The 26,274-nt window shown below is 37.9% G+C and overlaps 1 protein-coding gene across 1 annotated transcript; it reads right to left on the reverse strand.

Moving 5' to 3' along the window:
* Positions 1 to 22,786: 22,786 nt before the first annotated feature.
* On the reverse strand, positions 22,787 to 24,463 carry LOC113277582 (NAC domain-containing protein 79-like). Its single transcript, XM_026526640.1, has 3 exons — positions 24,184 to 24,463; positions 23,836 to 24,101; positions 22,787 to 23,593 (listed from the first exon to the last, which is right to left on the reverse strand). The coding sequence occupies exons 1-3, from the start codon at positions 24,332 to 24,334 to the stop codon at positions 23,009 to 23,011; spliced, it is 1,002 nt and encodes a 333-aa protein (XP_026382425.1). The 5' UTR covers positions 24,335 to 24,463; the 3' UTR covers positions 22,787 to 23,008.
* Positions 24,464 to 26,274: the final 1,811 nt, after the last annotated feature.

Consider the following 26,274-nt stretch of genomic DNA (forward strand, 5'->3'; position numbering starts at 1 on the left):
CCATTCTATGGGATCGTAGATTGGACCATAGAATCGGAGTAATTAAGATTTATCTATTACCATTTATGAGACCAGTTGTGGATTCGATCATGAAATCGGAGTAATGAAATAATATAGTTATTGCTATTCTATGAGATCAAGCAGTGGATTCGATCATAGAATCAGAACAATTGTTTATTCCCATTCCATGGACCAGTCACAGATTCGACCATGGAATAAGATCAATTGTTATTGTCATTCCATGGGACCAGTCGTGGATTCAACCATGGAATAGGAGCAATTGTAATTAGGAATAATTAATTTTGTGGCTCTATATTAGCAGAGCAAGCTGTCTAGGAGCATTAATTATCCCGATATGAGCTTGCCGGTAAGTCATGTCCTTTATATAGTCAGGGTAAACTCGTTGTTTGTTCCTGAAGACGTTATCGCTCTATACTAGCAGAGCAAGCTGTCTAGGAGCCGTCCATCTCGTGATACTATATAGAAATAATCACTGAAAGTATTCAGTATTCATGAGATATGCTGTTGTCCAGTCGTGAGACTACATATCTACATGTACTCTGAGAGAAAGTACTCTCCGTTGAGAATTCGATGAGAGACCCGTGTCTCGATCCTCACGTCTGATTGCTGGATTAGAGCTTCGTGTAATTATGAGTTTACGATTTTAGCCCTTGTCGAAAATCCACCATCTACATTAAGTCCCCTGCTTACTGAGGAAAGTTGTGTTCCTCAGTCAGCATTAAATGGTGATTTTCCGGCCATAAGTAATAATACCAGTAATTGAATTTAGTCGTAAGTTGAGATGTTACCGGATTTAAAGAGCATGATCAAACCATGACTTGATGAAGGATTCAATGTCATGATTGGAGCATCGTTTGATGAGCATAAATTGGTGTTGATCCACTGGTTTGGACGACGAGTCCATGGTCGATTAGGATTCGCGGGCCGGGCCAATAAGGAAATCCTTATTTTAGGAATAGACGCTCGTTTGTTCATTAGTTTAAAGAACAAACAAAATAAACTTGAGTCTAATGATATAAAGTTTTGTTTATGAGCTTTCACGAAAACCAAAATTTTATCTTTGTGAGATTTCACAAAATGGAATAAACTCTCGTTCCAAAGGTGAATGCTCGCACGAGAGAAAAGTTTTTTTTTTTTTTTTGAAAAGACGTGCGTCTGTTAATAAAATATTTGTCTATGAGCTTTCATGAAATTTTTTATTTTCGATATGTGAATGTTCACAAATTTTTGAAAATATACTCTCGCTTCAAAGACAGATGCTCGCGCGAAGGAGAAAAAGTATGTAGATATATTTTTTCAAATTTACATGGGTCTCACGTTAAATATTTACATATTTTGTAAAATCATGTTTTGATTTTGAACAACTGTTGAAATTAGACAATTATACATGGTGAAATAATGTCTGTATGAGTTTGGCGGTATTATAGTGTATGCACACATGTATAAAACCAGCGAATGTTCATATGAAAGGTTATGTGAATTATTCATAGTTTCATGAAAAGTCAGGTGCTGGTTTTAAATAATGAATTTTGCTCATCTTGGAAAGTTTGAAGAGGCGAGCAAGTTTTTCGAGGGTTTTACGTTATTATCACTAAGTTCGTGAAACGTAAATAGGTAAGAGTGGAGGATTACCATTTTTGTAGACGCCGTTGTGAGCACCTTTAATCCATGATTCATTGTTCTGTCGAATCCTGCGCTTTGTATGAACGATGTGCTCTGAGTGGTGACAGATCCTTCATACTGAGTTGTATTCCTGGTTATTCCGTTAGCTTTACCATAGGATGATCATGTAGTGAGATCCCGGATCAATGTAGACTCCATGTAAATGGAGGATAATCTACGGGAGCGGAGAACCCAGAAGTAAGGACTATATGGTGTTAGCAAATGACGTGCAGTCCCCAGCCGTTCCTTGTGTCATGACTTTACCCGTGTAATTAGGATCATGAGATCAAGGTTTGTTACTTCTTTTCAGACTTTTTCTCCATCTATTGACGGTCTTCAACTTGTTCCCGGGTAAACAATTCATGAATCCAGCACTGATGAAGAAGTCGATGTAAGTACCCTTTTTCGTGCACGTGATCGTGGCATCTCCTTGAATGAAATAATAATAATTGTTGTTGACGAACCCAGGAAGAAGTCATGGCATATAAGCACTATGTTGATGAAGCGTGCTCTTCTTTGGGATATGAGAATATGGAGAGTTCCCAAAATCCCGAACCGAATGAAGATAATGGAGTCGCCAACGGAGATTCCAACATTGCCGAACCCTCAAATGGTTTAGAGACTCCCCTAGTAAGTATATCTCCTGTGACCTCTTTATAGAAGTATGAAATTTCTGATTTGTGAGTGAATGAATGAAAACCCATGTGAATACACGAGTAATTTTGCCGAAATACGTCACTAGGAAATTTCAGACTTCAGCCTTTAGTAAAAACGCTGTAGGATCTTCATTTGGGGTCGTATTTTCGACATCTGAATATGTATCCCCAAGTCCAGGAAATTTCCAAGATTTAACACAGAAGATTTTTGAGTTTAGAGCTTGTTTAGGATCCGAAATCGACAAAACAGTAAACTTCCAGGAAACCTTCAGAAAATTTACAGCTGGCATGGGGTCCAATGTTTTGTCCACAACTCTTTGATCGTTTCTCCAATTGTTGTGAATTTTGGATATGTTGTAGAGGACATCCATGCGAATAGAATGGTATATGACCCATACCTAGATTCTTCACCAATTTCTCCCAGCTCGTCGGTTTGTACATGACAGCATAAAATTATTTCAGACGGGCTTGTTGTAAAACACTCATGTTGCGTCTTTAAACCATTCGCTTGTGTCTTGAACGGTTGGTGAAGGATTGATGTCATTGATTCAATTTATATCAGGACTCCTTGATTGGCACATGAGCATGGTGCTTGATTACCACCTTGTTTCTGTCAGTCATAGAAACATTACTTCTGAAACCCTGGTCATGGGACCATAACTGAGGTTGCTCTCAAGAGGGGATGATGTAATGACCGTGGTTTCATGTCCCGGTGGTAGCATTCCTTTTATGATGAATGATTATGACTGGAGAGCCCGGAACCACGAGTGTTGGGATGTGAAATTGATCGTCATGATCGGTGGACCGACAGTCCCCAGTATATTGTTGAATCTCCCTCTTTCGTTTTCCCTTCTTCTGTCAAGACCTAGATAGAGGACCCGGGTAGAAAAATAGATGTATAGACCTAGGTGGTCGAAGTTGGAGGTACCTTGATGAAGGACTTAGCGAAAAGATCTAGTGGACACCGATCGACTGTGGAAGTTATGAATCCCGTCCACGAATCTCTGGTTGCACGTTGTATGCTCTGGAAGCTGTAGAAACCTCATACGACGTCGGAATTCGATGCTTGACCCCAAATTTTGAAGCTAAGAGATTGAGTTATCACATGATAAAAAAATCACTCAATTTGGAGTTGTAGAAGTCAGCCAACGAGGCGTGCACATTTGTAATTAATAATCCCGTACAGATTTTTCAGATCTCGTAGACCTGACAGTAAATGCCATATCTTTTAGCTCGTATGTCCGATTGATGCGCCATTTTGGTATGTTGTATAAGAGACATACAAGAACATCTTTTGTTGAGTAAGTATTGTCCTATTACTCACTCATTGGTACATTTTTGTAAACCCATGGGCTGAAGTATGTTGTACTTTATCTGTAGAACATCTTGTAGAAGACTTTGGCTTGTGACCGTCCAACATGCAAGCTTTCAGAAGATGCTCATGCTATCGTGTTTTCACGTCTAGATATCTTGATATGAATCATTAGTGCTTGGAGAATCCCGCTTCATGTGTAACACTTCAGAGAATGATAAGTTGATGAAGCCATGTCATGAGGATGTTTCTCCCGTTGTTGATGCTAAGATCACGATTGAGTTTTCTCCATACATTCTTATTGATGCTGAGACCATGGAAGGATTTCCACCAGATATCCTTGTTGATGTCGATGTTATGGCCAGAGCTGCTCCAGATATCGAAAAGTCTAGAACCATGATTATTCGTTGCTCCTCCATTCAGTGAGCATTTATATTGACGAACTGAGTTGAGAATCCAGTATATTGGGAGTTCAACCTGAGTGCTCTTGAAAACATGACTGTATCGTGAAGCGGCTTTGTGAGTGAATCCACGTTGTTGTGGAAGATATCAGCAGAAATCTCCGTTCTCAGGTTTCCCAGTGTATGTTGAAGGAGTTGGTGACATTCATGTATGAATGATGTTGCATCTGCTTCAGAAGTCATATAATGAGATAATGAAGACTTATCGAATGTAGTGTCGATCGTGCTGATGTTGAATCTGTCGAGATATTTGTGTCGAAGCCACATGTGTCATTATCGAAGGTGTACTCTTTGATTGGGAGTACAATTTGAAGGCTTCTTAAGTGTTGAAGCGTCATACCCCTTGAGCATGTCTTAGGTTTGATCTTATGGGCCCCAACTATATTCTGTTGATTCAGCATTCCTTTCGTTACAGCAGTGGGATTCAACACTTGTGCAGAAATCAGAGATTTCTAATTTTGTGGCACACATGGACAATCCTCCAAGGCTATGTAGAAACTCCCAAAGTGTTCTTTGCCATGTTTGGACATTATCTCAGCAATGAACGTCTCAGTGCTCGATTCGGAGAAATGTTAGATTCAACCAGTTGGTAAAATGCTAATGCGGTGAAGTTACCATTCATAACGTCTTACAGAGTTGCTAGCAGAATTAAGTCCCCATGCTAGGATAGCATGTGAGGAAATAAATGACGTAGACACGGAAGGAATGAGACTTTCCTGAGTGTGGAACCTCTTGATGAATGTCTATGAATCTTTTGCAGGTTCTTGCTTCAATCTCGTCAAAGTTCGAAATTGCTCCAAGTGCTCTGATGATGGGATGTCCGTGATGTGCAACCAAAGACGCTTTTTCAACATGGATCCACGCTCGTTTGAAGAACATGTCAAATTCTGGATCATCCTGATTATGTGAAACTTGGTTTCTGTCCAGGTTAAGCTTATGTCCACCTTGAGAGTGATGTAGCCATAAATATTTCTAAGCGATCCTTCAAGGTCTCTGATTGAGATGGGATCACGACTAGATTGTTGTCGAGTGCTCCCTGCGGCTCCGAGGGTTTTCAATGGAATGGTGTTGATAGCGGTGCCAGCATGGACCAACGTTCTCCCGAATTCGTTTCTTCTGAGATTGAGTATGGTAAGCAGTCCCCAGTCGAACATCTATTGATTTGTGGCTGGAGGCTCAAGAAGTATTCCGGAATGAATTTCTTGACATGATGTGGTTCAGTGCTGTGAACATGTCTCTCCTTTGTGCCTTCGACGGATAGAGCAATCCACATTCGACCAAGGATTGAACTGCCTCTTTGAAAGGTTGTTCAGAGAGTCGAGGTATTGATTGGGAGAGGATATGTGTACTCCTTCAGTACCCAGTTTAGTCTTGTGTAGATCAACCTTCTCTTTGAAGATGTGCTTCAAAATATTGCAGTTACTTGTTGGATGATTGATGAATCCATGAAGATGACAGTACCTGGGGTTCTCCATCTTGCTTCAGTTGGCTCTGTTTGATGAACATCAAGTTGATTGTATCATCTTGCACCCAGACTTACGGTAACTCGATCACTTCAGGGAGGTTTGAGTCTGTCCGATCATTTCCCGTTTGTTGATGCTAGGTCGAGGTTTGTGCATCTTGGTTATCCTTCCTTTGTGCTTTTGAAGGAGCTGAGGTATGCTTGCACAGCAGTTCGACTTTTCGTTTGCTCAATTCTGCAACAACGTTTGTAGAAGGCTGGAGGTTGTACTGCTTGTTGATCGTACGTCTGCTATGTCGAGCGTTGTTCTTCAGCCTTTGTAGCTTGTGTTCTTTCCAGTAAAGAGGGTGCAATAGTCGCCGATCTCTTCGCCGCTTCATGAAGCTCTGAGAAGGTATGGAAACGTAGATTTTCCAACAAAGCTCTGTAAACCGGGATCATGTTGTTGATACAGAAGTCTACCAGTTGTTTCTCTGTGACGCTTGGATCATGACAGTCCAGGGCCTGGGCTCTGAATCTTTTCACGTAATCATTGGGATGTTCATCGCTCCTTTGAAGCATCATTCCTAGATCATAGAGAGTGACTTGCTCTGACACGAAGAAGTATTTTATGTAGAAAGCATTAATCATCTCTCCCCAATCGGTGATACTTCCCGGTGCGTTGTACCAGGTGTATGCTCTGCCTCAGAGACTTAGAAAATTCCTTCAGACGGACGACATGGTTGTGCTCGTGTTCGCCCGAAACCGAGAAATATGTTTTTGAGTATTGCACGTTCCGTCATAAAGAATGAATGTTGGAGCGGTATAACCTTTTGGGAGAGGAATCCTCCGTATGGCAGTGGGATAGGAAGGTTGACGAAGATGGACAGATGATGTCTTGTCTTTTCCTCGATCTTCAAAAAAGTGCTCCAGGTATTCACGAGTGATTGATGAAACTTGCAGGTTCCATTGCTGGAGAGTCATTTGCAGCTTTGCGGGATTCTTCATCATGTAAACATGGATTGGAGAGATTTCAGGATCAGCAGTTGAAGATGTTTCTTTAACTTTTCCTTTCTCGCGTTGAGGCTAAGTTCGTTCAGACGCAAGCTTTTCTGTGAGAGTTTTGGGATAGGTACACAACTCTCTCTATGCTGCAGCCATGTCAATCTGAACCTTCATGAGATCAACAATGGCAGGCTGATTTCCTCTGGTTTCTTCAGGAGATCAACGAAGAGTAGATTGTTGATGGCGCAAGTGCCGTCACTTGCAGGGGTGATCACTGGAGCACCATTGCTTGGAGCAGTAGTAGTAGCAGGTTGCGTCGGAGGAGTGGCATTAGCGGTACCACTAGAGATTGCGATATTAGGATCGGGTTTGAACCCGGATTGGCGGACCTAAGACCGTCCATCCTTGTGAGAATTGAGATTGCAACCGAGAGAATGATCTCCCACTATGGTCGCCAATCTGTAGATGGGGAAAAACGATTTGCTGGTTCTTAAGGAATTGAGGAGACGACCGTACGAAGGAGACTCCTCGAACCGAGTGAAATGTTAAACCTCACACAGATGCACCGCTGCAAAGGGGGTGCTTTAGATTTGAGAGATCAATCTGTAGTACTCCGTCCTAAATCAAGACAATGACCGTTCCAGAGTAAATTCGGTCACAAGAGAGGATGGGTTGATCTGTAGGAGGGAAGATGAGAAATGTGTGGCATCAATGGTAATCAAAGATTGTGGGTGTGTGAATTCTGAATATGATAAGCTCTGAGTGATTGAAATTTCTCAATTGAGAGTAGTCGCTCAATTGATGAGTTGATGATCTCGTGTTGTCAGTTTGACGCGAGATTGATGATACTGTTGATGCCGATGATTCAATCATGATTCAGAGACTTATTTATATTGCTGGACTTTTAGACACCATGATTCCATGAAGTGTGACAGTTGATGGAATCAAGGAGTGGGGAAGTGGAGATCGTGTTTGAAACCAGTTGCTCAACGTGTGGAGACTTGGTCGATTTTACACCCACTACCTCGTGAATTCCTTCAACTGATTGCACGACTTGCTCACATTCCATCGTGTGTTTGAACACACGTGCCGTAGACCGCCAGACCAAAACCCTAAGTGATATCCCCCCAAGTGACACGATTGACGTCTCGTGGTTTGTTAGTCAATTGATGACTTCGTGGTTTGATTGGACGATGAGTCCATGTAGTTGCTGAGTTGAACATGATGTTCTGAAACTCATGAATTAAACATGTCATGAGACAGAGGTATAACCATGGGACGAAGGAGGGAGCGACTACATGGGACCGTGGATCAACCATGTAGTGTACATATGCTCACGTGAGCAAATACGAAGAACTCCTGAAGAGTTGACGATTTGTTGGTGGAAGAATGATTAAATGCTGGCTTAATCATTTATTCAAAAATGCTCGTCTGAGCCTTAGGTGAGAAAACCTAATTAATTATGATGAGGCGAGGGACCGACCATGGGTCACGAAACCGGCCCTGGGTTGTCACGTGACCACCCGACGATCACTTCATGAAAATCCAATGTGTTTGGAAGAGTTTTGGACCTAATACGAATTGTGCAAATTAGGTCAAAACTGTGAAAATTGATGGGACCGGCTTCCGTGATCCAAAGAGCCAATCTTGGTCGGTCAAGATAGCGTGCTCGTGTCCCCAAGGCGTCCGCGTCTCAGTCCTGAGAATTTTTATATTTTCTGGCGTGCAATTGAGCATCCATTCGAGAAAATATGCCAAAATTAGGGTTTCGAGGAAACCGAGGAAAACACCATGAGATGATGAAAAATAATTATAAAATAAGGAATAAGGAGGTGTGGGACCTCCATGGTCAAGGCATGGTCGGCCGGTCGTGACCACGGTCCCGTGGTGCCTTTTCCTTAATTTTATAATATTTTGATGATTTTATGAAAAATTCATGAATTTTGAGAAATTTGATGAATTTAAGGAGTTTCCATGAATTGAAGGAGTTTTCATGAGTTCAGGGAAGCAAAAAAATTAAAATAATAAAAACAAGGGCATGTGGGACCGTGGAGGCGCGGCCGGCCGGTTAGGGCCGGTCCCACGAGTTTCCCTAATTTTTTAATATTTTTAGGTATTTTTGATGATTTGAGGGAATTTTTCCTAATTTGAGAGAAATACCATAAAATCAAGGAATTTGATGAATTCAAGGAAAAATAGGATAAATAATAATAAAATAATAAAGCAAAGGGCGTGTGGGACCGGCTAGGGCATGGTCGGCCGACTAGTGGCCCGGTCCCACAAGTTTTCATAATTTTATTTTATTATTATATGATGATTTTTGCAAAAATACCATGAAATCAAGGAGTTTTTTCATGAAATTAGAGAAATAACAATGATAATAATAAAATAATAAGGAACTGTGGGGTGTGGAGCCGGTTCGGACCAAGGCATGGCCGGTTGGCCAATGGTCACGCCCCACACTCCTTTCCTTAATTTTATATTATTTTTTATGGATTTATGGAAGTACCATGAAACCGAGGAGTTTCCTCGAGACGAAGGAGATTTGATAAAATGAGAGAATTTTCATCAAATCATGAAAAATAATAATAATGCATTAGAAATTAAAACTGGCGTGGGATTGACCACGACACGGTCGGTCGGTCGTGTTTCCGTGCTCCCAGCACCCTGGTTAATATTTTTAATTATTTATTATTTTCTTCTCTATTTTGCATAGGTTCATCGTTTCGTTGTATTTTTGAAATACTCGTTCGTGCGGTGACTGTTAGTGTATCGTCATTGAATACACCTTCACCATTTGAATCGGGGATTACTTAGAGGTAGCTCAGACGCCCGATTGTTGATTATTTATTACTAATTGTGGAATTCAGTGGAGAATAATTCACAAAACTGAGTAATAAGATGTTTATTATTAATTCATAGGATCAGCTGAGGATTCGACTACGAATTCAGAATAATAAAGTGAGCATTACCATTCCATGGGATCGTAGATTCGACCATAGAATCAGAGTAATTAAGATTTATCTATTACCATTTATGAGACCAGTTGTGGATTCGATCATGAAATCAGAGTAATGAGATAATATAGTTATTGTTATTCTATGAGATCAAGCCGTGGATTCGATCATAGAATCAGAACAATTTTTTATTGCCATTCCGTGGGACCAGTCGCAGATTCGACCATGGAATAAGATCAATTGTTATTGCCGTTCCATGGGACCAGTCGTAGATTCGACCATGGAATAGGAGCAATTGTAATTAGGAATAATTAACTTTGTGTCTCTATACTAGCAGAGCAAGCTGTCTAGGAGCATTAATTATCCCGATATGAGCTTGTCGGTAAGTCATATCCTTTATATAGTCAGGGTAAACTCGTTGTTTGTTCCTGAAGATGTTATCGCTCTATACTAGCCGAGCAAGCTGTCTAGGAGCCGTCCATCTCGTGATACTATATAGAAATAATCACTGAAAGTATTCAGTATTCATGAGATATGCCGTTGTCCAGTCGTGAGACTACATATCTACATGTACTCTGAGAGAAAGTACTCTCCGTTGAGAATTCGATGAGAGACCCGTGTCTCGATACTCACGTCTAATTGTTGGATCAGAGCTTCGTGTAATTATGAGTTTACGATTTTAGCCCTTGTCGAAAATCCACCATCTACAAAAGGAGTAGACTTTCCACATTTTATCTTGAATGCATTAAGTAGCATTTCTATATTCTGTCCTTCGAATTGTTTCCCATTATCAGATACCAACTGCGCATGAATTCCAAATCTGCAAATGATATTTGTCGCGAATATGCTGTATTGCTTTCACTTATGTCCATTTTTTAAAATAATATGTTGCGACTATTAAATATCTTATTTGTCCAGAACCTGGTAAATATGGTCCCACAATATCTAAGCCCCACTTTCCAAAAGGCCACACACTGGTTGAAGATGATAACGGTGCTCCAGGTGCATGTATTTTCTTTCCATGCCGCTGACAATCTTCGCAACGCCTTGATATTTGTTTTGCATCTTCGTGCATGTATGGCCAGTAATAGCCTTGCATTTTTGCTCTATGTGCCAAAGATCTTCCCCCGCTATGATTTCCATCATCCCCACTATGTAACATTTTTAGCACTTTTTCTCCTTCCTCTCGTGTCAAACATCTGAGTGAAGGTCCGTTAAAGGATTTTCGGTATAGCAGCCCATCTCTTAATTCATAATTCGTTGCGCGGCTTTTTAACTTGTGTGTTTCTAATCTATTTCTTGGTGTTTTTCCTTTCGCCAAATATGCATGAAGTTCCATTCTCCTGTCTGCGATATTGTTCGTTTGTTCTTCTTCTTCATTGTCTATTATCATCACATCCACTTCTTCTTCTTCTTCTTTATTGATTGATGGTGATAGAAGTGTTCGTATTTTTATGCATCTCGCAGTTGGATCTGTCATCATTCTTGAGATGAAAGCAAAAGCGTCTGCGAGTCTGTTATCCTTTCTTGAAATGTGCCTCCATTTTATTTTTGGGATTTTCGCTGACAATTCTTCAATGAGCTTCTTGTATTTCTTCAAGGATGGTTCATTTGTAGTATACTCTCCCTTTAGAATAACTAGTTGCGAATCACTAGTGATCCTGGCATTTTCTAGTTTCATTTCTATTGCGAATTTTAAGGCATGTATCACAGCTTCATATTCCGTTTCGTTATTGGTGGATGTGAATTCTAATCTGAATGAGAAAGCCATCTTCACTCCTTTTGGCGAAATTAAAACAATTCCAACTCTATTTCCTTCTCCATTTGATGATCCATCTACCAATATCTCCCATCTATTTGGTTATGTTAATAAATATTTTGGATCTCCGTGTTCTTCTTCTATATCCATCATTTATTCTACCGCTTCATCTTCTTCTAAAGGAAATTCTGCCAAGAAATCTGCAACAACTTGTGATTTTGGTGAAGACAAAATTTCATATTTAATGTCAAAGTGGCCCACTTGTGCATTCCACCTCTCCACTCTTCCTGATCTTTTAGAATTCTTCATCACTGATTCAATTGGTACTTTTGTTAATACCTTTATCTTGTGCGCTTGAAAATAATGCGGAGCTTAAATGATGCATAAACTAATGCTAAGATTTCTTCTCAATCTTTGAGTAATTCTTCTCGGCAGTATTAAAAGTTTTGCTAATGTAATAATGGGTTCTCCACTCCTTGCGTCTATCGCAATAACACAACACTTAATGCATGCGACGTCGTCGCAAGATAGATCAATAATTCTTCTCCTGATTCTGCTTTTTGTAAAATAGTTGTATTCATAAGATGTTCTTTGATCCCTTGAAAAGCTTTTTCACATTCATCAGTCCATTTAAATTTCGCACCCTTCTTGAGTATATCGAAAAAATATTTGCATTTGTCTGATGATCGCGAAATGAATCTCCCCAGCGAAGCTAGAAGCCCATTCAACTTTGTACATCTTTTATTGTTGCTGGTGTTGGCATGTCACGAACTGCTTGCACTTTTTCTGGATCAACCTGTATTCCTTCCTTTGATACAATGTAGCCTAAAAATTTTCCCGATGCAACTCCAATAGTACACTTCTCAGGATTCAATTTAATGTTATACTGCCGCATTTGTTCAAAAATCTCCCTCAGGTCTTGTACATGGTCTTTAGCTTCTTTTCTTTACTAACATGTCATCCACGTATACTTCTAATGTTTTGTGTATCCATTTTGCGAACACCTTCTCTACCATTCTTTGGTATGTCGCTCCCGCATTTCGCAAACCAAATGGCATTTTCGTGTAACAATATAAACCTCTAGGGGCGAAGAAAGCAGTATGTTCTTGATCTTCTTCAGCGAGAGGGATTTGGTTATACCCTTTGTACCCATCTAAAGACGATACTCTATCATTTCCCGCTGCGGATTCCACCATTTGAGGAATATCTGGTAACGGAAAACTATCTTTGGGGCAAGCTTTGTTTAAATCAGTGAAATCTATGCAAATCCTGATTCCTTTGTTTTTCTTTGGGACAATGACCATATTCGCTATCCATTCTGGGTATTTAGCTTCTCTTATGATTCCCGCATCAAGCATTTTCTGTACTTCTTCTATTTGAGAATGGTAAGTTGTTGCAATTTTTCTTATTCTCTGTTTAAATGGTCTCACATTTTTGTTAATCTCCAACTTGTGGCATGCAATTGATGGATCTATTCCCGGTATCTCATCCATGCTTCCTGCGAAAACATCTTTATATTCTCGCAATAGGTTAACAGTTCTTTCTTCTTCTTCCACATCCATTTTGGTTCCAATTCTCAATATTATAGGTTCTTCTATAGTCCCAACGTTTATTTATTTTGTTGGTTCTGCGGCAATGTAACTGGGTTTAGGTTCTCCCATCGGTGTTGGTTCTTTTATTGTTTTCACAGGTCCTTCTCCTTATTCCGAAATTTCGCTGGGTATTAATTTGCCTTCTTTTCCCCTTATCATATATACTCTAAATTCTTCTTATTTCTTTGCTTCCTTTGCCAACTTTCTACGAAATTGTTTCTTTTTTGCTTGTCCTTCATAATGCTTTACTTCGATTTGATGACATAATTTCGCATTATCAACATCTTCTCTGATTTCTCCTATTCCATTTGATGTGGGGAATTTAATACATTGATGTAATGTTGATACTACAGCTTTTATCGCATGTATCCATGGTCTTCCTAACAACACATTATACGGTGATTCCATATCCACCACGCATAGTGTTACGTATGTCTCGATCTCTCCAAGTGGAATTCGTACCACTAATTCTCCTTTAGGTTTTGTTGTGGATTTTCCAAAGCCGTGAACAAAATATGTTGAACTGTACATTTCTTCATCTTTAAATCCCATTCCCCGGAATGCATGATAAAATATTATATCCACTGAACTTCATGTATCGATTAAAGTTCTGTTCAATATCCATTCTCCCTTGGATTTTGTTGTCGTCTCCTTCTCTTTTCGCGTAATAGGCATTATAACAACCAATGGAGATGTGTGGTTCAAATTTTATTTTGGTATTTCTGCCGCCATGAATGTAATTTTTTGCTTTTTCCAATCTTTCAAGGGTGATGTCTTTTCTACCGCCATAACCTTCCTTCCTTCAAAATTTCGTTTATGTATTATTCCATTGATGTTTTCATGGAATTCATTAACCATCGTTTTTGTTATCATATTACACTCCAATCTTTTGTCATCTTCATTAATTCTAATCATTTTTCTTTTAACTGGTTCACTGATTTACTTAATCACATTCTTGATTTGAAAAATCTCAACAACAATCTTCAACTTTCGATCTTCAATTTCCCTGTTTCTAGCGCTATTATGTAGTTGCAGGAAATCCTACACTACACCCCTCATATGATTTCATTATTACTCAGCTCATTTTTAGATTTACACTCTTAATTTTATTGATCAATCTTTGAATGTTCTTACAAGAAAAGATAAAAGAATCAAGAATGACTTCTGCTCTAGACTTTCTCTCTCCTATTTACTTGTTTCTTACTCAAAAAAGATCTATCTTTTTCCTTTACAACTGAACGACTATTTATAGGGAAATACATAATGGATGACAACTAATCTGTCCTTTATTTTTGGATAAGACTTGCGACATTCTCGCAACCTTACAAATCTTAATCTCGCAAACTCTCTAATTTTCGCAGGATCCTTACATCTTTCTCACGATTTTAGCTGACGTCGTTTATTATATCATTTCTGAAATTGTTCTGCGACGCTGTTGTGTTGTGTTGCTGATAATTTCGCTAAGATATTATTGTTCCGAGATTCTGATCCTACACCAAGAGTTGCTACGACCTAAAGTCGAAGACTTTAATAAACAAATCTGTATCACACAGAAAAGTCTACGATAATAGATAAATCTGTCTCCCACAGATAAACCTATGAGTTTTGTTCCGTCTTATGATAAAATCAAGGTGAACATGAACTAATTAATAACCCAGATTTATATTCCCGAAGAACAACCTAGAATTATCAATCACCACACAATAATCTAAATCGTATGGTAGCGAAACTAGATATTGCGGAATCACAAACGATGAGACGAAAATGTTTGTGATTTCTTTTTATCTTGCGCTATCGAAGATATAATCTCAAGTCAATTATTCAATTGAACTCGTACGATAGAAAATGGCAAGATCAGATCGCTCAACTACAAGAGAAGTAGTTTCGTCTGGCTTCACAATCCTAATGAAGTCTTTAAGTCGTTAACCTATAGGGTCTCGAGAAGAAACCTAAGGTTAAAGGAGAATCGACTCTAATAAAACCAACTAGTATCACACAGGAGGTGTGGGGATTAGTTTTTCCAGTTGCTAGATGTCTCCTTTATATAGTTTTCAAATCAGGGTTTGCAATCCAAGTTACCTTGGTAACAAAGCATTCAATATTCACCGTTAGATGAAAAACCTGATTTAAGCAAGCTAATATCTTTCAACCGTTAGATCGAAACTTAGCTTGTCACACACAAATGAAATGTATTTCATTTAGGTTTGAGTAACCATACGTAAACGTGTACACTTAGTTGGTTCACAAATAGTTAACCAATGGTTAGCCATATCAACACTTTCATATTAACGGTATTCATCTTTCTCATAACTAGTTCAAATGACTCATAAGAACTAGTTCAAGAGTTGTTCAATTGCTTAGGTATTTATTCATAGACACAATTGAAACAAAATCGGTTTGATCCATTTAAATCAATTCATGAACAATATAGCCACGGTTTGCAAAGATTGCATTCCTTATCATTTATTGTTTTAAGTTCATGAACTACCGATTTGAGAAATAACCAGCTTGGGTACGCGTACGGGTATGCGTACCTTAGATACCAGATTTGAGTTTACAAACTCAGCAGAAATTTTTGGTTCGAAAACTTCCGTGGGTACGCGTACCTAAGGCGACTGGTTTACTAGTTTGCAAACTACAAACTCAGCAGAAATTTTCGGTTCGAAAACTTCCGCTGGTACACGTACCCAACCTGTCTCCTTCACTAATACCGCATGCACACATGTGCACGCACTTGGTTTCCGGTACATGGATTTATACACTAATGTGCGAACACACTATATATGCTTATATCCGTAGGTGGTAATCTCAACTCAACATTTCAATCATTGAAACATTCTTCTATAATGTTATAACAATCGTTATTCACGACTATCGTCATCAAAGCTATTTTCAAGATTGAATATGATAACTTTCGTCACGGGTAAAGATGAAAATGGTTAAAGCGAAAGCTTAACAACACATATTTCGAGAAAAAGATAGGCAAGTAAACTCGGCTCGAAATAGAAAATGTGTATGTATGAAAACTATCATACTTATACGACTTTTTGTCTCAGGAGAAGAAGATAGAGTAGATAGACTTTTGAGTGACAGATGAGTTCAAGTCTCCACATACCTTTTAGTCAGATGAAGTTCCACTGGTTCCTTGAGTAGTTCTTCGTCTTTGTAAGATAATCGCCATGGAGTCTGGAGCTCAACTATACTTAACTATCCTAGACCTAGACTTAGTCATAAGTAAACTAGAAATCAAGACATATAGTTTTGATCACTAACATTGACAAACATGCTTGAGATAGCAACGCATGCGAGTTCGATCGAGCAATGCTCTAACATTTACTAGTTGGAGATTTTCTAAGAGATTTTCGGTCATTATTTGGACAAAGCATTTCCAGGAATTATAGAAACCGAATATGGAATATATTGCATATCTTGAGAATATTTTCTATCTTGGAAATTCCTTGGTGTCCAAACTTCCTTGGTCTATAAATACCAAAGTTTGCATTTCGAGCAAACTAATCCTCAGAGACAACAAAACTATCTCAGTTGTGCTGCTACTGGTGAAGCCGCCTATTCAGAGAGGAGAGTAACCTAATTAGGCGAAATCTCTTACGGCTGCTCAGTTTAAAGACTTATTTGGGATTGAGAAGCTCTATTAGTACTGTTGGTGGGAAACTATATAATTGCGGTTCATCTTTTGTTTTCGTTTGATTTGATTGACTAACGGTGGTTGAACTTTGATTGCACCTAGTTTGTTTATGCTTGAGAATCTTCTCTTTTGATATAAGATTCACTCAAACTAGTTTCGACGGGGATCTTTAGACTGTTTGTAGATCTAAAGACGTCTTATGATAATCCATTGTTAACAAACTCCGTTCTGTGTGTGATTGATCACAAGAGATTCTAGTTGATTGTGTGCAGGTGTTTATTGAAGACTAAGAATATTTGAAGACAAAGAAGACTTTGAAGATTTCTGATTTGGGTTCCTAATCTTTGGTGTGCATAATACTTGTTCGGTATAAGAGGATCCAACTATAATCGGTTTATCCTTGTGATATATTAGATTGATTAGTTGTGTAGATCGGCATCAATATAATTCTTTGTGAATAAAAGTATTGATTGCAAAATCTTAACAATTACTTTGGCAGTTGATAATAAGATAGATCTAAGAACCTGACAAAGGAGTTTATTGAGATAAACATAAGAGCCTTTTATCGAACTCACATCACTTGGTTGAAAAGAGTTGATACCCAACAAATTTGTTGTTCCTTTACTGTTTGGAATAAGAACCAAAGGAATTGTTCTAAGTACGTGACTTAATATAGGTCGGAGGCGTGGGAATACAGACGAAACTAGGTGAACTATATGTTTAGTTGCTTGGTCTCAACTATATGAAGTTGGTTTGATTTTGTATAGCGGCTTAATCCTGAGAGTATTCAATTCTGGAAAAGGTCCCGGGATTTTTCTGCATTTGCGGTTTTCTCGTTAACAAAATCTTGTTGTGTCATTTACTTTTATTTTCCGCAGTTATAATTGTTGTTATTATAATTTAAAGTAAATTACACAAACGTTAATTCCTATTTACTTGATAAGTAATCCTATTGTGTTTGGTTAAGTCTGAACCTTTTATCAAGTAAACATACTTCGTTGTTGGATTGTCTCGATCTTGTATCTATAGTCAATCACACAAGTTATCTTGTTGTCGTATTGTCTTGATCTCGTATCCATAGACGATCACACGAAGTGTGAACCGATTTGTTGTATTGTCTCGACTCAGTCCTTAGACGATCACTTTCGGAGAAAGGACTTATAGGTGGAAAAGTTTTAGTTTGAGGTATATTTGGGTACCCTCGTCTTTTCACTGTCTCAAAAGCATATGACCAATAAGAGAGATAAAGGGAAGCATGAGAAAGAAGGGCAAGACCAGTCTCAACAATATGCCTATGCTTCCTTTCTGCTTTTCCATTTTGCTGATGAGCATGTGGACATGAAAATCTATGGCTTATTCCACGAGATTCAAGATAATTGGACACATTTCTGTATTCTCCTCCCAGTCAGATTAAACACATTTAATAGAGGTGGAAAATTGTTTCACAACATGAGATTTAAGTTTGACAAAAGTAGATAATACTTCTGATTTGTAAGAAAAAGAATAAAACTAAGTGAACCTACTAAATGAGTCAATGAAAGAAACAAAGTACTTGTATCCATTTACTGAGCAAACTAGGGACACCCATACATCTATATGAATAAGATCCAAAGGACCATGAGAATTATTTCGAGACCTAGTGGGAAATGGTAAAGCATGACTCTTGGAAATTTGACAATCACTACAAATAGAACCAGAAAGATGAGTATCTATATTATTAGTCATAGAAGACAAAACATGCTTAAGAGTCTTGAAGGATGGATTGCCTAACTTCTTGTGCCAATCATATGAACTGGAAGAGGTGGAGAATGCTTGCTTGAGCTGATCTTGTGAGAACTGTAGATCATGTAGTCCATTCTTAACAAGTCCATTGAGAAGTTCTTTGTGAGAAACCAAATCCTTGACACAAAAATGATCAAGATAGAATGAAAAATAGCAGTTATTATCCTTGGAAAATTGAAGCACATAGATCAAATTCTTAGTGATACTAGGTACATGAAGCACATCTAAAAGAGCTAACTTGGTATCATTAGAATGAAAAACAGAAGAGCCAACATGAGTTATAAGCAAACCCGAGCCATTACCAACTTTAACTTGATATGATCCTCGATACTCAGAATGAATATTAAAATTTGATAAATCTGAAGTAATATGGTGTGTTCAGCAGAGTCTGGTACCCAAGAAGTAGAAGGAGTTGGATATTCTTCATTGTAAACTGCATAAGCCTCTGGTTCAGGGATCCAAAAATTATCATACTCATTATACTAATTGTATGCATCGTCAGAATATGCATTATAAGCTTGAGATGCAGAAAAATGAGTGCCATAATATCGATATCTAGACTCATTAACAGAATTTCCAGGTTTTCGACAGAGTTGACACTCAATATAATATTCATACTTTATAGGGGGGATAAAAATTTGAAGAACCTCTACCAAATCTTCCATCAGTTGACCTCCAGATTGAAACCTGCCATTAGACTGAAATCTACCCCTTGAATTGAAATGTCCTCCTCTTGCAAAACTATGACCCCCTCTTTGAAAATCAGATCGACAATAACCACCACCACGAGAAGGATTAGATTGCCAAGATGAATTCGAGTAATTAGGTGAAAAATTACCTGAAGAGTTGCTCATAGGAGATGTTTCAAAAGATGAAGAGGAACTAAAATTGTGTTTTGGTGGATGAACAACATTTGAATAGCAGTAGTCAGATCTACATTAGATTCAGCAAGAACACGAGTTTCTTCTGATAAGAGAAGACCTAAGAGATCAGAAGAAGTAATTTGATTTAAATTCTTCAATTGTTGCGTGTTAACAGAAATTTTGAAAGCATTGAATTATGGAGGTAGGCCTTGAAGTATATGAAAAACAAGAACCTCATCAGAGAGTGGACGACCAATCTGAGAAAGTTGAAAAATCAATTGAACGATCTTTATTGAAGTAAGTATGCATAGAATCAGATCATTTCTTGAGTTTGATCAAATCAGTTTTTAACTGCATAAGACAAAATCTTGTTGTAGCATTATAACTGCTCTCCAAACGAGTCCAAACTTCATGAGAATAAGTGCAATCAACAACTTGAGAGTGGATTTCTTCAGTACAAGCAGAGAATAACCAGGATAGAATTGCTTGATCTTGATTGATCCAATACAGGTAAACATGATTTTGAACAAAGTCATGATGATCATCAGGAGTTGTGGATGAATTTGGATCTTGAGGAACATATTTCACTGGACATTGATAAGATCCATCAACAAATCGAAACAAGTCGTAACTGCGTAACAGAGGTACAATCTGTGATTTCCATAGATTAAAGTTTGAATTTGATAGTTTCGATGGAGGTTTAATGGTAAGGGAAATATGATCAGGCAAAGAGGAAGAAGTTTTTGAAGTTTCCATCAATGGTGGTTGGGTATCTGATACCATGTTGAAGAGCTCTGTGTTGTTAGACAATTTCTCAACTTTTCATTACAGAATTCCTGACTCTACAACTCTTTATATTAGAATATAACCGACATTTACAGCTGTAATAACAGAATGCTAACATGTACTACAATTTACTAACTTGAGCCTGTAATTGACCAATGACTATTTGACTATTGTGGTGGACTGAGTAGTGGACTGATCAGGTGATTCTCCAACAGAGTTAAGTTGCTGTCATGATGGGTTGATTCAAGAGGCAGTAGAACATATGTAAAGAATGATTGAGTTCCTGGTGGTGTTGAAGCTATGATGGAGCTCATGGAAGAAATGGGTTTATGCAGTAGTAGGGTCTGGTTCAAATTTGATAGATGGCTTTGTTTGAATGAATTGTGGAGTTGTAGCTGCCAATTGAAGCAATAGAGGAGCTGAGAAGATTGAAGACATGGCTGTAGTATCTGTATGAAGGCTTAGATGGTTCTGTTTGAGTTGTTGTACATTGATGCAGTGATGTAGTGGTGGTACTGCTTCAAGGAAGTGTTGCTGCTCAACTGGTGCTGAGAGCTGAATACTGAAGGTGTTGTTGGTGCTAGGCTTGTGAGGTTGCAGGTAATGGCCTTGCATGTGCATGAGTTGGTTACGACTCTCAGCTGGAGTAGTTGGTACTGAGAATAAAGATGAGATGAGAAAAGAATTGGCGATGGTTGTGACAGTTTATTGGTGTTTAAGCTTGAGATGAATGTCTGAGAAGATATGTGAATGTTATGACCACTGTTGAGGAAGAACAGAAGAGTGGTAATGCGTGTGTTCCATTCGGAGCTGTTGCTGCCATGGTTTGTGTCGTAGGTGATGGTGTGCAGTGATCTGAAATGAGTGAATGATGCATTGGGAAGACATGAAGCTGCTGCAACTGTAGAATGTTGCACCATTGTTGCTGGAACTGGATCTGTACAGTGCCATCATGGTACAACAGTGGGTATAGCCTGTGCAAATGGCTCAGACCATGGAAACTTAGACCAGTTAGCCTAGTCAGTTCACCTGATTATCTGACTCATTACCCTGACTCGGTATGACTTTGACCGAGTTGACCCAGTTGACTGGCGACCGGTTTGACTTTGCCGGTTACCTGAGATACTTTTCCAACATGATTCTGGCCAACTTTCGGCATGTAACCCTTTTTCCAGCGATATTTTTTTTGGCAGAATTTCTACACGGGTTTTTCTCTCATATGCGCTTGGTGGACCACATTGGATAGGGGCTTTTGAAGACTTGACCTACTATTGGAAACAAGAAGAGATCTAAAGAAAAAATTTCAACAACTTTGGGGGATCACGTATTCTACTTGGAGCTATTGGAGGTGAGCCCCTATTCTACTAGGGTTTGCTTTGTTTCATCTTCTTTCTTTATTTTTATTATGATGATGAACTCCATAGATATGAGTAGATAAATCCTATATTATTGGTTAAGGATGTAGTCAGATTTCTAAAACTTGTGCTAAACTTGTGCTTGATTAATGTATTAGTTTTCTCTCTTTGTTTTTCGTTCAAACTTCTACTGTTTTTATAATTGCATGAATGATGTATTGCGATAGGATTTAGATGTTTGTTTAGTTAAGTGGCCAATTAATTGAACTTGCATCCCTGTCCATAGTTAATTGAGGGTTTATCATCGAGCGATAACCCTAAATACAAGTAGCATGATATGATTACAGTCTGTGCTGATACACTCTTGTAATCATATGTAGAGTTTGACCTTTGTCCAAATTGTCATGCGAAATGTATGACAATCGCATTGACTAACCTATTTCTGAAACTTAATGCTCCTAGGAATTGAATTTAATTAGCGCAAGGCGTTAGGTTATTCTTTAGGTAGAATTCACATACGCAGCTCTAATGTGTGTGTTGATGAACTTAGGAAATTAACGGATTATCTTGCTAACTTGATAGTCTAGGGCTTTTGATAATAAAGAGATTAAATCATAATTCTAATCATGTATGCAAGCGCTTGTTTGAGATTGAAGATGAACTCCTTGACCAATATTCTCAACTGTTGATTACTTTCTCCATTTTACTTTGCTTTTGATTTACTTTTATTGCTTTGCATAAAATCAGAAATCCTCCAACTGGTTACTTAGTAAATTGAAAACATAATAACTACAATTGTCTCTTTGTGAGAACGAACTCTTTCTTATCATATACTTTAGGAAAGTGAAATTATTTTTGACGCATACGACAGCGATCATCAAGAAAACAAGCCCGCATTGCATGGAAACTACTATAACTTCCTGTTTTCTAACTTGGAAAAATGAGTTCAAACATTTTTTATTTATTTTTGATTGGTTCCAGTGTTGTTTTTCATGTCTTTATGTGATTGTAAATGCAAAAACAAACTTTAACAACCACTTACAATTTATTATTCTCTATTAGACAGTACTACGTATTAGTTACAACCACATGCAATTAAGGTTTGAGTAATGGTCAATTTTGAAGCAGATTGTCCCGACTTATTCATTACTAGTTATTTTCGTTGATCTCATGGTTGCAGCATATTTACGCATTTGTGATGATTAAGGGCAATTTTATTTATCTTGACCCACACAACTGGTACTAAATAGTTCTGCCACTATTGCACCGGTAATTTAAGTCAGTTGTTGGAGTATAATTCTATTCTTAATTCCTATCAAAACGAGAGTGCAGAAAAATATGCTGATAGAGCGTAAGTATAGAACAGTAGTAGGCGATCGAAATTCAAAGCGATTAAGACAAAAAGTATATATAGAACAGAACCGTACATGGTTCAGTAACACTGTTACACTGACCTACGCCAACAAGGTTTAACCTTTGTTGAGCTTATGTACTTATTTTACAGAAAACTTGAAAGACTTGACTTAGTTACTTTCTCGACACAGGGAACATACATGAAACTTAGTAATTACTACACATAAAGACTGAATTAGCCAAGTACATTTTGTTATACTAGATATAGATATTTCATCTGTACGGAGGATAAACTTTGTACTGTATATGTGTTGGCTCATGAGCTACTTGTCGTCAAGTTAAGTAATTCAACACAGCTTACCAGATAGAATCAATATTAAATGACTGTTGCTGAGAATCCATGACTACCTTTGTAGACGAGGCAGAAGTTGAAGGGATATTTGGGCTGTAATTAGACCCAACAAAGGGATGAATATCCCCGCCTTGTTGCGCTAACAAATTGTTTATATTGGCGGTGGACGTCGGCATAGCTTCTCGTGCTTGATAAGTAGCGGCAGCTCCCAGTTGCAGTGCACTCAAAATCATTGAGTAGTTAGCGGGGTTCATTGTCAAGAGACTTGAAGGCCAATTCAGCAACGGTGAAGAAAGAGGGTTTATCTGCTGTTCTGACGGCCGTGCTGAGGCCCAATTCATGTTCGTATCAGCATTGTTGTTATGAAAGTTGTTGTTATTCGATATCAGAGAAGCAGCGTTAAAACTGGGCGCGGAACTAGTCAGACAATTATTCAGCTGTGAATACTCCATTTCTCCGAACTCATTTACGAATGTGTCGGTATTATCAAGACAAGGTGAGTCAGGTGAATGGTGCATTGGCGACGACGTTTGTAGTGGTCTTTTTCCCGTGGAACACTTCTTGAAAACCCTGCAAACTACCCATTCATCCTGGAAAAAAGAAGCAGCATTGATTAAGGAATATACATCATCAACTAGCTAGCAAGTACCAAATACAGATAAAAGTTAGTTGGAGAGTAGATATATACTGGAAATTAGGGGGTTCCAAGGGTTGCGTTTTTCCGTTTTCATGTTGCTGATCTCTGTACTATACCCCTTGCAAATTTGTGCGGATGAATCCATGATGATCAAAGTAATTAAGCAAATGCAGTATTTGAATTGTGTTTATTTACCTTAGTAGGCTTGAAAGTAAATTTGGTTTCAAGTCTATATTCATGCATGACCCAGTTGCTTTTCTCTCCTTTAGGTGCTCGACCCATGTAAAAGACTAGAGTTTTCTTCAATCCGACTAGTACACCAGAATGATATATCTCCTTGTCTTTCCCTGTGGTTTTCCAATATCCTGAATCTGTAGCTCGATTTGTTCGAAGACCTGTCGGATACTTCCGGTCTCTCAAGCTAAAGAAGTACCACTCTTTCTCTCCCATGACAGCTTTGGCTAAACAAATCAAAATCGCATATCAAATGATTGAAATTCAGATGCATGATAAACATAAAATAGTGGTGTAGAAATATTGTACCTGGCAGGTCCCAAGGTTCACATTTATTTAGATCAACATCAGCAATAACAGTGGAAACGAAACGAAAATCGGATACTTTTCGAGTTAGATAATAAGTAATGAGCTCTTCATCACTTGGATGGAACCTAAAACCAGGAGGAAGATTCTCCATGTTAATTTCTTTTTGAGTGTTACTGATAATTCTCTCTTTATTACCAAAGTGAGTAATGTTCTTTATCTTCTTCTACTCATAAATAGTAAGAAGATGATAAAGGTTTACTAATTACAAGCTAATTAGAAAGTAATTATCAATAACACATCAAGTATTAATGGAAATGGATCCAAATGCTTATATATACTAACTTCTTTCCATGTTGAAGAGGAAGTATCTTAGAAAGTAGCATGTATAATGAATATTTCTAAAATTTCATCTGATCAACTAACATTTTGACAAAGATGGTTCATACCCAAAAATACAATATTATGCAAGTAAATACTTCTAAATTACTATTTATTTAAAATTACTCTAATCACTAGCTAAAGCCCAATTCGGCGCGTTTTTGTATTTTTATTGCAACTTGATAAATTTTATTATATACTGCATCAATATGAATGCGAAATTAAGTAGTAGTAATCTAGCAAAACTTATTCAAGAATATGGTGGAGTCGTATGTGACACTGTGCTACTTAGTCCAAGTGTTCAACTACATTCAGCTATTTCTACCCACCGAAATCTCTTATTTGTATCCTGTTTACATGAACCTAAGCTAAAGTACAACAAGACAACCAATGATACATAGACATTTGTGGCTTTGAGAGTTTGGTATACTGTCGTCAGTCCATAATACTATTGTACTGAAACTGTTTGGCCCTCAAATTCATAAAAGATTGTATTCTAGCTATTTGTTCTGTTTTGTTTGGGATTTAGCTACGATGTTCAGTCCCTTAATCTCTATATTTGCTTCTAGAGAAATCGCAGTTGGTTGAGTGGAATAACTACACAGAATCTCCATGCATAAAATGAACACAAAATTGATTAAAAAGATCAAAATCAATAATTCCTGGGTGAAATGGACAATTAGATTTTGATACTGTTTAAATGGCCAAAAATGTAAAAATAGACAGGATGTAACCAATTTCATCGTGCCTATTTTCAAATATTTTTTCTTATTTTTAATTTAAACAGGATGTATCCAGTTTCATCCTTACTATTTTTTAAATTTAAGCTAGGATGAAACCAGCTTACTATTTTTCTTAACATTTCACCCAAATTATTTTTTACTCGTCCATTTGAACCGTGATTTAAAAATATTTGGATAAATGACCCACTTTCCGTAAAATGAACAACTACAAAGAATTTCCATGCATAAAATGAACAACAAAATTTACTCAGCTATGAGCTTTCGTCACCAAATATAATTCGTGATCAAGGATGCACGAGTCTTTGCAGATTCGGTTTGTTGACCATGCAATTCTGCATGCCTACCGGCCTATATATGTTGCTAGTGCTAGTTAGCCAACTAGCTAGCTCGGCCATATAGGATCAACAAAAGTCTTTGACAAAATGGGATTGAGTTAGGACTTGAGAACAGTTTTAATTACCGACATGGATTTTCTAAGGGTGGTTAAAAGTGTTAACCAACCCGCACGACCTTGTCCTTTATACTAAATAACATTGAATAAATCATAGTCGATTTTTCACAATTTAAAAGCTTCATTTTTGTCTCACAAAGATCTTAGTTTTGTTAGTTTCAATCCTAACAAGACCTCCTGCTTCTTGTTGGTAAGATTCAAGCAGCTTCCATATCTAGGAGTTTCTAGAACTCTCGTCTATCTATGGCATTTTATGATGTTGTCTGTATATATTGATGTCATACGATGGTTGGATAGGCCCCTTAATTCTCATATTTTGCAGGCTGATACCAGCTTTATTAAGGGATGATACTAGTTCATATAGGACAAAAAAATCATGGTGATCCTGGCCATTGGATTGATGGATTGGTATCAGCTCCTAGTTGAGCTAATATCCGCCCTTATAAATCATGTTAATTCTAACCTTCCATTGGCTATTTTAAATCATGTTAAATCATGTATTTTAGATTTGTTTAGATT

The sequence above is a fragment of the Papaver somniferum genome, chromosome 5 (assembly GCF_003573695.1).
Source record: "Papaver somniferum cultivar HN1 chromosome 5, ASM357369v1, whole genome shotgun sequence".
Classification (NCBI taxonomy): domain Eukaryota; kingdom Viridiplantae; phylum Streptophyta; class Magnoliopsida; order Ranunculales; family Papaveraceae; genus Papaver; species Papaver somniferum.